The 13,780-nt window shown below is 44.7% G+C and overlaps 1 protein-coding gene across 5 annotated transcripts in view; it reads right to left on the bottom strand.

Annotated features, from left to right (window-relative positions):
- Positions 1–13,752, bottom strand: part of DIXDC1 (DIX domain containing 1) — a 99,006-nt gene extending 85,254 nt beyond the window's left edge. The window contains exons 1-2 of one of the 5 annotated variants that reach the window (XM_073021019.1): positions 13,580–13,752; positions 11,032–11,124 (exon numbers count right to left, since the gene is read on the bottom strand). In XM_073021019.1, the coding sequence (XP_072877120.1) occupies positions 11,032–11,088 (57 nt within the window). In that variant the 5' untranslated portion in view covers positions 11,089–11,124; positions 13,580–13,752. Of the gene's footprint in view, positions 1–3,162; positions 3,689–11,031; positions 11,125–13,579 lie in introns of those variants that run through there. The other 4 variants (XM_073021013.1, XM_073021023.1, XM_073021021.1 and 1 more) reach the window with 4 other exon arrangements.
- Between the last annotated feature and the right edge of the window lie 28 nt (positions 13,753–13,780).

The raw sequence follows: 13,780 nt of genomic DNA, 5'->3' as shown, positions 1-13,780 counted from the left end.
GTGTTGTTCAATTCTTTTATCCATCCCCTCTCAATAAATTACTGGTTTATGAATAACTAATGAATAACTGAATAAATGAATGCTTATTAGCCAAACCATATTATAATCTCAGGTCTCTCAAAACCTCCCAACACAAGCACAAAGTTGTTTTTAAAGAAAGTTCAGTCCCCCAAAAAACACTTGCAGAAATTCATGTTGGCACGATTACAACATTCACAGGACAACACCAATACCAAGTGGCAGAGAAAACAAATAGCTTTGAGGCAGATGCAGATTGGGGAAACTGTGATCTATAGGAAGCCTGGCCAAGCCATAGGAAATGGGGGATGACAGCCAGGGTAGCAGTAGCCAAAACTTGTGGATAATTCGCCGTCCAAATTAACCATGCCATTCAAAGGCATTGCATTGAAAGCACTGACAAGGATCACATCTGTGAGTTATCTGCCAGACATGTTGAGGCCAGGGCTCTGTGTAGGAAATGCAGTAAGAGAAAATTCTGTCATGCATGGCTATACATAGTGGCAAAGGATTGAGAACAGAAGCCAACAGTGGGTAGAGGGAAGCCAGGATTCAGAGGGCAGGGTTTCTCTCTGCTGCAGGGTTCCCTTATAATTAACCAATTAAGGCCAAAGCTCCATTTCCTGTGGCAGTTTTCTATGCCATAGAGAATGAGGTCACAGCCCTAACTACACAGACCTATAAAGCATCTGGGTGATGAAGAATAGCTTTAGATATACTTGGATCGTTCCCAGGAGGTGACTGGATACATGTGTGGTATTCGTAGCCTCAGTAGGAATTCTCAGAAGAATTAAAGCGTATTCTGACACTAGCTTTAAAATCCCTGTTTACATCCTTATCTCAAGGACTCTAAAAAAATAAATTGAATATTACTGGATCTATTAAGCAACCTTAGAGGCTGGAATAGGTCAAATAGGGCCCCATGGATTCTAAAATAACCAATTACACTATTATTCAGTAGCACTTAATGTAATATTGTACGTAAAATGAATTATTTAATATAGAATGTGAAAGAATCATTTAAACTGTAAGAAACCATTCAAATTTAACATATTACTGTTATTGTTATTTAGATGATGTCAATTTTTCAGAGAAACCAAAAGTACTCATTGGCTATCAGAGTTCAAATCTAACAGAGAGGAACAGATGTACATTAGCTTGTGGAGGGTGTGGAGGGAAGTTTACAGGATGGGTAGAAAAATCAAACATCAGAGAAGGAAAAGAGGCACTACTGCATTATTCTAGGGACCAATTAATTAAAAAGTTATGCATCTGTGGTTTTTATGAAGATTCCATTACCACCACAAAAACATGATTCTCCCATTCCCCTTTTCCTTTAGGCCCTGATGTTTTTCAAGAATTGGAGGTCAGCGGATATTTATGGAAGCACCAAAGCATGAAACAGACGGCCAAGCCTCTTAGTTTACGTGGCTCTTTAGTCGAAAGGTTTCGAAGTGAAAATGAGCAGAAAACAAAGATTAGGACCAGCTCTGTGCTGGTTTCCTGCTCCTAAATAGACAGTGGGACCATCAAGAGCTGAGTTTTTTTGTTGTTGTTGTTGTTTTAAGTTGGAGCAGGAGGTATAAGACAACTAAAAGAGCTTCTGCCACAATTGGTGAATGAGTCAGACTTACGCAGCTAAAGACCAGGGGCAGCCCAAAGGCAGAGAGTGAGAAAAGAGGAACCAGAATATGGGAATCACTCAGAGGTAGGCTTCCTGGCTCTTCTGTGTTTCAACTCTTAGACTATAGCTCTTTGTTAACAATCCCCTTACATGTGTTCAGACAGGAATGATGCAAAGATAAGGTGCCCTGCAGTGCAGACAGGATGCAAGCTCCGCCCCTCAGTGAAGGTTGTGATACCCCTTGGCCAAAGGAAAATTCCAACTCGGTTAGGTTGGGACAGCATTTCTGCAGTTTTCCTCTGTGTTAGGAACAACGCTAGGGGATGGGGACCAGAATGGGGGAGTGTTCTGTGGCAGGTCAGGCTGCAGAGCTTCTTAATTAGAAACAGGAATTAAGGAAGGAGGCTGTAGTGCAGCCGCAGAAATAAAATCTTATACACGAATTCATGAGAATGGTTATTTGTGTGGAAAAGGCTGGAATGGGTGGGGGGAACCAAAGGCACTTCAGTGTTGCCTATGATGTTCATATTTAAGAGGACAATGTATTCGTATGTTGAGTAAAAACTGATTTTTAAAATCTTAAATTTTAGAGAGTCACAGAGAGAAGAAAGAGAGAGATGGAAGGAAAAGGAGGGAGAGAGAAATGAAGAAAGGCACAACTAACAGCGTAGGTTTCCCTGGATGCTGGGCTAAGACAACCCGCAGGAGTAGGGCTTAGCTGCAGTGGAAGACATATGGGGCAATCTTGAGGGGGAAGCATCCCAAACCAGAATTTCCTGGGTCACAAGAAAAGCGAATGCAATAAATAGAATTGTAAGAGAAACAAGTGGAGAGGAAATGACCCCTTGTCGGCCCTAGCCCATCTTGCCTGTCAGACTGAGGCCCCAGTTCCTCTGCTCTCACATGGACGGGTGCACACGCCGGCTCCCTGGGATTGGGCCCAGGACCCAGGTCCCCTCTCGCTCAGTAGCTCCTCTCAGACAACCATGTCTTTGATTGCAGAGAAATCTACTGCCCCGGACTCAGAAAGAGATTCAGACATGAAGAGGGCACTTCACATGGACCATCTACAGTCCCCTGCCTTCTCAAACTTTCTACCAATGCAGTACCACTCCACCCTCCCTTGGCTCCGCTGGTTAGCTCCTGATATAGATGAGCACTTTTGCCAAATATCCAGGGATTCCCTGAAGATTTCCTTGGGGAGAGAAACTCTAGGGAGGATGGAGACCCCCTCTTCTGGAAGGAGGTGATTTCTGAATTTGTGGTCCTGTCCTCTTGGGCTCAGGTAAGCAAGCTATCAGGGAAGGTCATGGCCCAACTTAGCTGTGGGCAGGCGGCCCTTCTGATTTCTCCTGGTTCACCCATCTGCCCTGCAAGTACCACCTTAGCCCTCTTGGGGTTCTACGGGCGATTTGCTCTGGGGTCCCCAGAGGATGGGGGAGGAAGAGGACCCCTTCCGGAGACTGGGCGGGAGACGCTGGGGGAGGGGAGCTGAGGAGTGGGAGGAGCAGGACAGTTACCTCATTGAAGCCCTCCTGCAGGACGTCCAGTAAGTTCCCTCGGGTCAGGCAGGCTAGCATTGTTCTTGCTGGGGGCTACCCGGGCGGGGTCTCCAGCCCGGCGGCCGCCGCAGCCTCCTCCTCCTCCCTCTGCACACAAAGGCTCTCGGCTCAGCTCATTGGGATCCCTCCGGAGTCCCGCATGCCACTTACTGGAAACCTAGACTGGAGCCAAACTAGCGGCTTGCACTGGGCATGCTCGCACGGGGGGCCTCCGCTGGAGGGGCCCGGCGCGGTCGCGGTTCCTATGGAAACAGCTGGGCGCGCACTGGGTGAAGCGGCGCTGCCGGGCTGCCCCAAGCCCCGCTTTCCTGCGGGAAAGCCGCACGGGCAGGCGGGCTGGCAAGGGCGCGCGCTGCACGCCCGCACGCACGCGCACACACACCCCCCGGGCCGCAGCACGGGCGTGTGTGCGTGCGCTACACACACACACACACACGGATTTTAGGCAAACGTTCTCCTCTATGTGCGCGCTGCGTGCGTACACACACACACACACACACACACACACACACGTTGACAAACAGGCGGCCCGACTGGTGTATGCCAGCGCTTGCAGCCGAGCTTGCAGTCGCTTGCGCGCGCACACACACACACCCCCCAGGCTTGCAGGCGGGTGTGCCCGCGGGGAGGGTGCACAACACACACACACACTGCTAACTTAAGGCCACAAACGGCCCACCAGAAGGTGGGTGGGAAAAGGAATGAATCATAGGATTTTCCCCCAGACTAACCGAAAACAGCAACCTTTTTCCACATGGGCCCTGGACAGTGAGGTCAAGTTAAAGAAGAGGAAGCAGAAGGGAAAGAAATAAGAAAGAGAAGAAGGAGCAGAGGAAGAAAGGGGGAAAAGAGGATAGAAAGAACTTTAGTTATTGATGGTATCAGAACACATTCAATACAACAGTGCTAAACATCACACAGGATCACAAAAGAAACATCAAGGATGACCAAGGCTTTTCCAAAATTTTCCTATTTCATTCTTTATAAAATAACTGCTAAAATATACAACCCATATTTTAATGTGTTTTAAAATAAATGGGTTTTAATTAAAATAAAGACTGCAAAAATGTCCTGGTGCATTTGAAAGAGTTAGGTAAAAAGCTTCCTCAAGTGAAACAGAAAGCTATTCTAGGCTGTTTCTAGCTATTCGAGTCATAGCCTTGATTATTTATTTTTAGGAATACTAGTCATTTGCAACTCAGTGCAAACTCTTGTTTCTATAGGAAAGCTCGAAGCTGAAAAAACATTCATTTTACATTCCACCTCGTGATCCCAGATGGAGAGGAAGGGTTTACAGAGCATTAGGGCTCAGAGAAGGTCAGGGCCTTGTCCAAGGACGCAGCCAATCAGTGACAGGCAGCTCAAGGATCTAGGAGTCTACACTCATGATTTTCTGGGAGGCCCAGATTCCTCCTCAAACCCTGATTAGTACCTTAGCAAGAAAAGTCAGTATTGGCTCTTATTCAACCTAACAACCTCTTCAGGTCCTTAGAGAAAAAGAAAATCCTTACCAAGAGCAGCCAGGCTAGCAATATCTTGTCTGAATGTCTAAAGCTGCTAAACACAAAAATGTTTCTAAAAAAGAACACGTCTCCCTGACCACAACAGGCAGGGGCAGAAGGCCAGCACAGGTGTCGAGTGGCAGCTGCTGGTTGAATGTAGTGGGTTCAATTCTGGCTAATGCTGAGGAAAAGCTAAGACACCAAATCGTTCTAAACCTGAGCAGCCCACAAGTCTGAAGACCACTGTCCTTCATAATCTAGCTGAGGAATTTAACTGCCAAGAACTCCCTTTGGCACTACCACACTTCATGGTGTAACACCCCCAGAGAGTCACTAACCCATGTCAATTCAACAAGTTCCTTTATAAAGAGAAGCATGAAATTTCCAACAGCACAGACTTGCATGCAACACATCTACATGCATAATGATGCAAAACCAAAGTACCTAGTTGGTGGATCCCTGGGTGGATCCTGACTGGTTGAGAGCCCCTCATGCTTTATACACAGAGCAGAAAATATTGAGACATCAGAGGGAGGTCCTGCTGACAGTTATCTATGCCAGAGGTCAGCGTTTCTCAAACAACAAGTCTTTGATCAAAGTAGGATCTGTGAGCTCAGTATTTCTGGAAAAAGACTTACAAAATCACTGAATTTTAAAGCTCCAAAACATTTTGGCCCCACTTCCTTACTTGGCCCAACTCCCTTACATCATAGAAGAAGGAACCAAGGCTAGGAGAGGTGCTCACAGTCACTCAGTAAGTCAGTATGGAAACTAAGATCTGAACCAGAGGGCTCTGAGGTCTGGCCCTGTGCTCTTTGCACTGCCCATCACAGCATGCTGGAGGAATTAAGAGAGAATTGTAGTGAATTGATTTTTAAAAATGTATTATAAGGCATATGGTCCAATACTGCACTATTCCCTAAAAGTCCATAACTATATGAACCACATATTCTAGAGCAATGGTGTTCACCAGAACTGTCTGTGAAGATGGAAATGTTCTATATCTATGCTGTACAATATAGTGGCCACACATGTGGCTATTGAGCACTTGAACTACAGCTAATGCAACTGTGGAACTAAAATTTTAATGGCGTTTAATTTTGATTTAAATAGTACAATCTCAAAATATTCATTCTATTGTCCCCCATATGACTATTAAGATGTGTTCCAAAAATCATACTATTTTACATACAGCCTGCCTCTCACATTTGGAAAAAGCACAAAAGTCCTGTCAGACAATATAATGTCCATTTTTTTTTTTTTTGCTCAGAAGAGATGTTCATGACAGTTATCTTAGTTGGCCTTACAAAGTGGCTCAGGTGAAGAACTGAGCTTTCGCTCCAAACAACACTAACATCTACTATTCCTTCCATCCTCCCGATCCCACCGTGTTATAATATCCCCATAAGAGCTGGGAGAGTATGCAGGTAGCTACAAGAACTAGGAATAACTGGGACAAAGATCAGGCATCCCATAGTGTTTGTATGTGGGGAAACTGCAAGCAGTCTGGGTAGCTGGAACCACTCCCGCTGCTGCAGTGCGGTCATTCACTCTGCCTGGAAGCAGAGGCAAAGAAACCCAGCAAACTGCTTTCTGTATATCTCTGCCACACTGCCTGATTTCTGAACTTATACGTGGCTTCCTCAGTCCTGCATTATTTTGGCAATAATGGCAGACACTTCCCCCACAAACTAAACGCTACCCAAATATCTATATATAATAGTAATAATAGCAAAATTGAGCTTTTACTATGTGCCAAACCCTGTACTCAGCTCATTTGACTGTCACAATTACCATAAACGGTAGGATTTTTACACATAAAGAAAGAGAGGTTTGGAGAAGTAATTTGTCACAGACCCAATAGCTACTAAATGGTGAAGCCAAAGTCCAGGTTCTTAACCACTATGCAATACTTTCACATGAAGAATGCAACATTACATTCCATAAGAATGCAAGATTACATTAATTTTTACTTGAAGGAATGAATGAGCCAGTGGAGGAAACATTAATCACTTCTGTTAATAAACAGAGTAAGATGTTAGCCTAAGTAAGACTTTGAGTCTTAAAACAAAACCGTCATTTGGTAAAAATATTGCCTGTGACTTCTCTCTGTGTAAAAATAAGCAGGGTGAAATTCAAATCTATATAAAATTTAACACAACTATTATGGACAATAATTCATGACTATAAAGAAACAGGCAGTTTGAATAAACAAATAATTACAATTGTCAATAAAAATATTTTAAATAACCCTAGGAAATAATGTCTTTTTTTTTTGAGAGCGAGAGAGAGACAAGATCATCTCACTCTGCTGCTCAGGCTAGAATGCAATGGCACCAAAAAAAAAAACAAAATTAATACAAAAAAATACAAAAATTAGTCACTCATGGTGGTATGTGCCCATAATCCCAGCTACTCAGGAGGCTGAGATGGGAGGATCGCTTGAGCCCGGGAGGTTGAGGCTGCAGTGAGCCGTGACTGCACCACACCACTCCACTTCAGCCTGGGCCAAGAGTGAGACACTGCCTCAAAAAAAAAAAAAAAAAAAAAAAAAGGTCCGGAAGCAGTGGCTCACACCTATAATCCCAGTACTCTAGAAGACCCAAGGGGGAAGGCAGGCGGATCACCTGAGGTCAGGAGTCCGAGACTAGCCTGACCAACATGGAGAAACCCCATCTCTACTAAAACTACAAAATTAGCCAAGCGTGGTGGCACATGCCTGTAATCCCAGCTACTCTGGAGGCTGAGGCAGAAGAATCGCTTGAACCTGGGAGGCGGAGGTTGTGGTGAGCCGAGATCACACCATTGCACTCCAGTCTGGGCAACAAGAGCGAAACTCCATCTCAAAAAAAAACCAAAAGAAACACTAAACGGTCTAGCATGTTCTATATTGCGTCATTTAGCACTTAATTATAGGTAATTTAGGAATGTGATTCTTTACCACTTTTACTGTATTCTCAAGCCAAATATAAATAATTTTTAGTATCCTGTATTTTCCTCTCATTCATTCATACATTGTTTCATTAAACATCCATTAAATAGATTCTGAGCACCTCTTATAAGTCATTATATGCCAGGTCTCATTATTTTAGCAAAAACTTGAATAACTGACAGTTACACATAAATATACACATAACGCATGGGGCAAGAAACAAGACTGGAGGGAAGAATAGTAAAAGGAAGACTAGTAAAACTGAGAATCCAATAACTAGTATGTGAGGAAAGAGTATACATGGTGAATGTGACAGACTGAGTGGGCAGAAGAAGGGAAAAAGACAGAATGGTGAAAGACTAGAGTAGGATGTCGCCAAAGTAATCACCAGATGCTAGTGCTTAATATAAACCACACCAAAGCAGATATGTGAAAATATTCTACATGATTTTTTTAACCTATTCCTGTGTTATGGATTTTTTTTTCTTTTTTCACATGAAGTTTTAAAATTCACATTTCAAAAGTTATCTGCCACTGGCCAGGTGTGGTGGCTCACACTGTAATCCCAACACTTTGGGAGGCTGAGGCAGGAGGATCACTTGAGGCCAGGAGTTCAAGACCAGCCTGGCCAACATGGTGAAACCCCATCTCTACCAAAATAAAAAATGAAAAAATTAGCCAGGCGTGGTGTCCCATGCCTGTAGCCCCAGCTACTCTGGAGGCTGAGGTGGGAGAATTACTCAAACCAGGGAGGCAGAGGTTGCAGTGAGATGAGATCATGCCACTGCACTCCAGCCTGGGCACAGAGTGAGACTCTGTCTCAAAAAAAAAAAAGTTTGCCAGCTGTCCTGTGGGTGAGCATTATATTAAGACTAGCGACATCTGGTGGATATTTTGGAAGTGACATTTGAATTTCTCTATGACAGCACTGAAAATGCACCCCTATGCCTCTGGGCTAACAGTTATCGGGTGTCAGAGCTCCACATCAGTAATTAGACTAACATCAAATCATCTTTCCGCAAGATTCAAGGTCTCTTTACAACAGGTAGCCTGATTTCTACCAAGGACCTAACTCCTGATGTCCAGCTGCCTTCTGAAAGATGTATACAAAATCTGACGCCACAATTCTTTTACAACATAATTTATTATTTTAAATGTTGACAGTCTTTGACGTCGTCTTTTCAAATTTATTTATTTATTTTATTTATTTTATTTTATTTTATTTTATTTTATTTTATTTTATTTTATTTTATTTTGAGACGGAGTCTTGCTCTGTCACCCAGGCTGGAGTGCAGTGGCCAGATCTCAGCTCACTGCAAGCTCCGCTTCCCAGGTTTACGTCATTCTCCTCCCTCAGCCTCCAGAGTAGCTGGGACTATAGGCGCTCACCACCTCACCTGGCTAGTTTTTTGTATTTTTTAAGTAGAGACGGGGTTTCACTGTGTTAGCCAGGATGGTCTTGATCTCCTGACCTCGTGATCCGCCCGTCTCTGCCTCCCAAAGTGCTGGGATTACAGGCTTGAGCCACCACGCCCAGCCTTATTTATTTATTTATTTATTTATTTATTTATTTATTTATTTAGAGACGGAGTCTCCCTCTGTCGCCCAGGCTGGAATTGGTACAATCTCAGCTCACTGCAACCTCTGCCTCCTGGGTTCAAGTGATTCTCCTGCCTCAGCCTCCTAAGCAGCTTGGATTACAGGCACCCGCCACCACATCCAGCTAATTTTTTTTTTTTTTTTTTAGTAAAGATGGCATTTCACCATGTTGGCCAGGCTGGTCTCAGACCTCAGGTGATCCACACCCCTCAGCCTCCCAAAGTGCTGGGATTACAGGCATGAGCCACAGCACCTGGCCTGACATAAGTCTTTAAAAAATCTTTTTTTGAGACAGTGTCTCACTCTACTGCCCGGGCTAGAGTGCAGAGGCACAATCACAGCTCACTGCAGCTTCGACCTCCCAGGCTCAAGCAATCCTCCCACCTCACTTTCAGCCTCCCAGGTAGCTGGGACTACAGGTACATGTCACCATACCCAGCAAATTTTTAAATTTTTTGTAGAAACGGGGGTCTCGGCCAGGCATGATGGCTCACGCCTGTAATCCCAGCACTTTGGGAGGCCGAGGCGGGTGGATCATTTGAGGTCAGGAGTTCGAGGCCAGCCTGATCAACATGGTGAAACCCCATCTCTACTAAAAATACAGAAATTAGCCAGGCATGGTGGTGGGCACCCGTAATCCTAGCTGCTTGGGAGGCTGAGGCAGGAGAATCACTTGAACTCGGGAGGCAGAGGTTGCAGTGAGCCAAGATGGTGCCACTGAACTCCAGCCTGGGCAACAAGAATGAAATTCCTTCTCAAAAAAAAAGAAAGGGGTGTCTCACTGTGTTGCTCAGACTGGTCTTGAACTCCTGGCCTCAAGTGATCCTCTGGCCTCAGCCTCCCAAAGTCCTGGGATTACAGGCATGAGCCACTACCTCACCTGACCTGACATTGTCCTAAATAAGGAAATTAATTATTTACAAAGTGAGGGGCAGGGGTGAGGGAACCTTAAAGTCCAACAACAGAGAAGTGGTTAAGAAAATTACAGCCATTATAATGTTTACCAAACGTGCCCACATTAAAACAAAAAATTTTAACAATTTTATGTTAACGTTAAGTGAAACAAAGCAAGTTAAAAAGTTTGCACAGCATATGATCTCATGTTAAAAATATACTAACACAGTGAAACCCCATCTCTACCAAAAATACAAAAAATTAGCTGGGTGTGATGGCACATGCCTGTAGTCACAGCTACTAAGAAGGTTGAGGCAGGAGAATTGCTTGAACCCGGGAGGAGGAGGTCGCAGTGAGCTGAGATCGCGCCACTGCACCCAGTCTGGGTGACAGAGCGAGACTCCGTCTTTAAAAAAAAGAAAAAAAAAAAAAAATATATATATATATATATATGTACACATATGTGTATGTGTGTGTATATATATACAGAAAAAAAGACTGCAAGAATATTTTCCAGAATATAACAGTGTGCTTCTGGGCGGGAGAATTACGGTTTGCAGTTTTTAAAATCATAGTTTATAATATTTTTCCAATGCTCTGTAATTAACATATATTATTGCTATAACAAACTTTAAATATTTTTAAAATGCATATATTCTGATTAATTGCTAGAATTTCTCAACCCCTGCCTCATTTTATTAATTCCAGAAAAAGATGAATCAAGGTCCAAGAGAGCTATTAATAGAATTTCCACAAGAAGGAAAAGCAAAAAAATAAGACAAATATATTAAAATTCTGTTTCAGGATCTGAGTCCTGATGGAGAAATTCCCAGAAGTAGAACTGTATTGAAATTCCAGTAACATCATCACGCTTTTCACAACAGTACACCAAAAACTTACAGAAGGCTCTGTTGGCAGCAAGGAGTTAGTAAATCTCAGAACCACTTGGGTCCCCATCTTCAAGAGTCCCTAGAAGAGATGAATCAGGGCCACCTTAAAACAGGAAGAATAAGAAATGTACAAAATAACAGGCCAGGAAAAAAAAAATTTAAAGCTAAACTAACCTAGTTGGGGCCAGGCCCCTCCCCAAAACCTACCAACTTAGGTCATCTTGAAGTATCAGAAACAGGACCCTAGTTAGCAGGAAGTCCAGCTGAAGATATTACAAGCACAACAGGGCTATCCCAGTGGCATTTGAAAAATTTTTTTTTTTTTTTTTTTTAGAGAGATAAGGTCTCGCTCCGGCACTCAGGCTGGAGTGCACTGGCGCTGTCATAACTCACTGCAGCCTTTAACTCCTGGGCTCAAGAGATCCTCCCACCTCAGCCTCCCAAGTATCTAGGACCACAGATGTGCACCACCACACCCAGCTAACCCAGTGGCATTTCTAAACCTAGTTGTTTAGGTATTAATAGTAATAAAGTGAAGAGTAATACTCCCCTATCATTAGTCAAGCAACAATGCATTTTCCCTTCTTCCTATATTTATCAGTCAAGGACCACAGGAAGTATTCTGAAGATAATCAGGAGAAATACTGGAAGCTCTGCTACTGGCATTTACTTCCCTCTATCCTCAGAAACTGAGTTTTAACCCAGAGAGACAATATGTATAATTTTTTTTTTTTTTTTTTTTTTTGAGACAGAGTCTTGCTCTGTCGCCCAGGTTGGAGTGCGGTGGCACAAGCTCAGCTTACTGTAACCTCCACCTCCCAGGTTCAAGCAATTCTCCTGCCTCAGCCTCCCAAGCAGCTGGAACCTCAGGCACGTGCCACCACACCCGGCTAATTTTTGGTAATTTTTTAGTAGAGATGGGGTTTCACCATGTTGGCCAGACTGGTCTCCAACTCCTGACCTTGGCTGATTCGCCTGCCTTGGCCTCCTAAAGTGCTAGGATTACAGGCGTGAGCCACCGCGCCTGGCCTGGCATGTATAATTCTAAGGCAGAAATGTGTATATTGCACTTTAAGCTTACAAAGTACTATCATCTACATCATCTTATTTGACCTTTGCAGTAAATAATCTCTGAAAATGGGTTAATTTTTTTTTTTTTTTTTAACTTTTTTGAGATGGAGTCTCGCTTTGCAGCCCAGGCTGGAGTGCAGTGGCGCCATCTCAGCTCACTGCAGCCTCCACCTATCGGGTTCAAGCGATTCTCCTGCCTCAGCCCCCAGAGTAGCTGGGATTACAGGCGTCGGCCACCACGCCTGGCTAATTTTTTGTATTTTTAGTAGAGACAAGGTTTCGCCATGTGTTGGACATGCTGGTTTCAAGCTCCTGACCTCAGGTGATCCACCCACCTCGGCCTCCCAAAGTGCTAGGATTATAGACATGAGCCACCCCGCCCGGCCAGTACTAACCCGGCCCGACCCTGTTTAGCTTCTAAGATCAAAAGAGATCGAGCGCCTTTCAGGGCGGTATGGCCATTAAATTTTGCATTTTTAGTAGAGACAGGGTTTCTCATTGTTGGCCAGGGTGGTCTCCAACTCCTGACCTCAGGTGATCCGCCCGCCTCAGACTCCCAAAAGTACTGGGATTACAGGCGTGAGCCACCGCGCCTGGCCACCTTCATTTAATATATAGAAAATAGGCTACAGAGTTTCTCCACCAATTAGTGGTGGGGGCAGCCCTCCAACCCACCTTTTCTGAATCTGCCTGCATTGACTCTTTGCCAGACAACAGGCCAGGAAAAAGTGATAATGGTAATGATATAATGGAAGCCAACATTTGACTACAAACTATGTACTTGTTGCAAGTGCTTTAATTTCTCACACTTTATGGAGCTAATACTATTTTTTTTTTTTTTTTTTTTTTTTTTTTTTTTTGAGATGGAGTCTTGCTCTGTCCCCCAGGCTGGAGTGCAGTGGCGACATCTCGGCTCACTGCAACCTCCGCTTCCCCGGTTCAAGCGATTCTCCTGCCTCAGCCACCTGAGTAGCTGGGACAGGCCCGTGCCACCATGCCTGGCTAATTTTTGTATTTTTAGTGGAGACAGGTTTTCACTATGTTGGCCAGGCTGGTCTCGAACTCCAGACCTCAGGTGATCCGCCCGCCTCAGTCTCCCAAAGTGCTGGGATTACAGGCGTGAGCCACCGCGCCAGGCCGATACTATCATTGCCAACTTTTGTGTGTGCGTGTGCTACAATTTCATTTTCAGTACTCTACCAGTCTTTAATCATCCCTCTTAGGGACCAGCAGAGAGACATCGGTATTTGGGGAGAACGGAGAACAGACTGAGAAAGGGGAGTGCGTTACCCCTCCTCTCCAAGCTCTGAAAGTCTGAAGCAGGAAACTGCACGCTAAGAATGTACAAGGCTGAGAGTGGGTTTGGTCTTTGAAATTTTAGCCTCCTCCTACCCGCTTCAACCTCGCCACCTCCGCGTGTCCCCAGTTTCGATGTGGATGATCAACTTGGGTAATATTTTTGTTACCCGCCACCTTTCAGCACCTACCTCTTAAATTATGGGTCCGTCTGGTTCAGCATCTCTGTCCCCAGCCCTCCTGGGCTGGGCCTGCCCCTGCTCTGGCTTTGCCGCGGCATTCCCGCTGCCATGGTGATGCGGAGGCCAGCCACAGGCCCAGCCCGCCTCCAGCCCGCCTGAGCCAGCCCCTGCAGGCCTTGGTCCCGCCTCCGGCCCGCCGGATCCCGCCTC

The sequence above is a fragment of the Chlorocebus sabaeus genome, chromosome 1, assembly GCF_047675955.1.
Source record: "Chlorocebus sabaeus isolate Y175 chromosome 1, mChlSab1.0.hap1, whole genome shotgun sequence".
NCBI classification, from domain to species: Eukaryota; Metazoa; Chordata; class Mammalia; order Primates; family Cercopithecidae; genus Chlorocebus; species Chlorocebus sabaeus.
The sequence above is the reverse complement of the archived record's forward strand: the minus strand, read 5'-3'. Positions and strand labels throughout refer to the sequence as shown.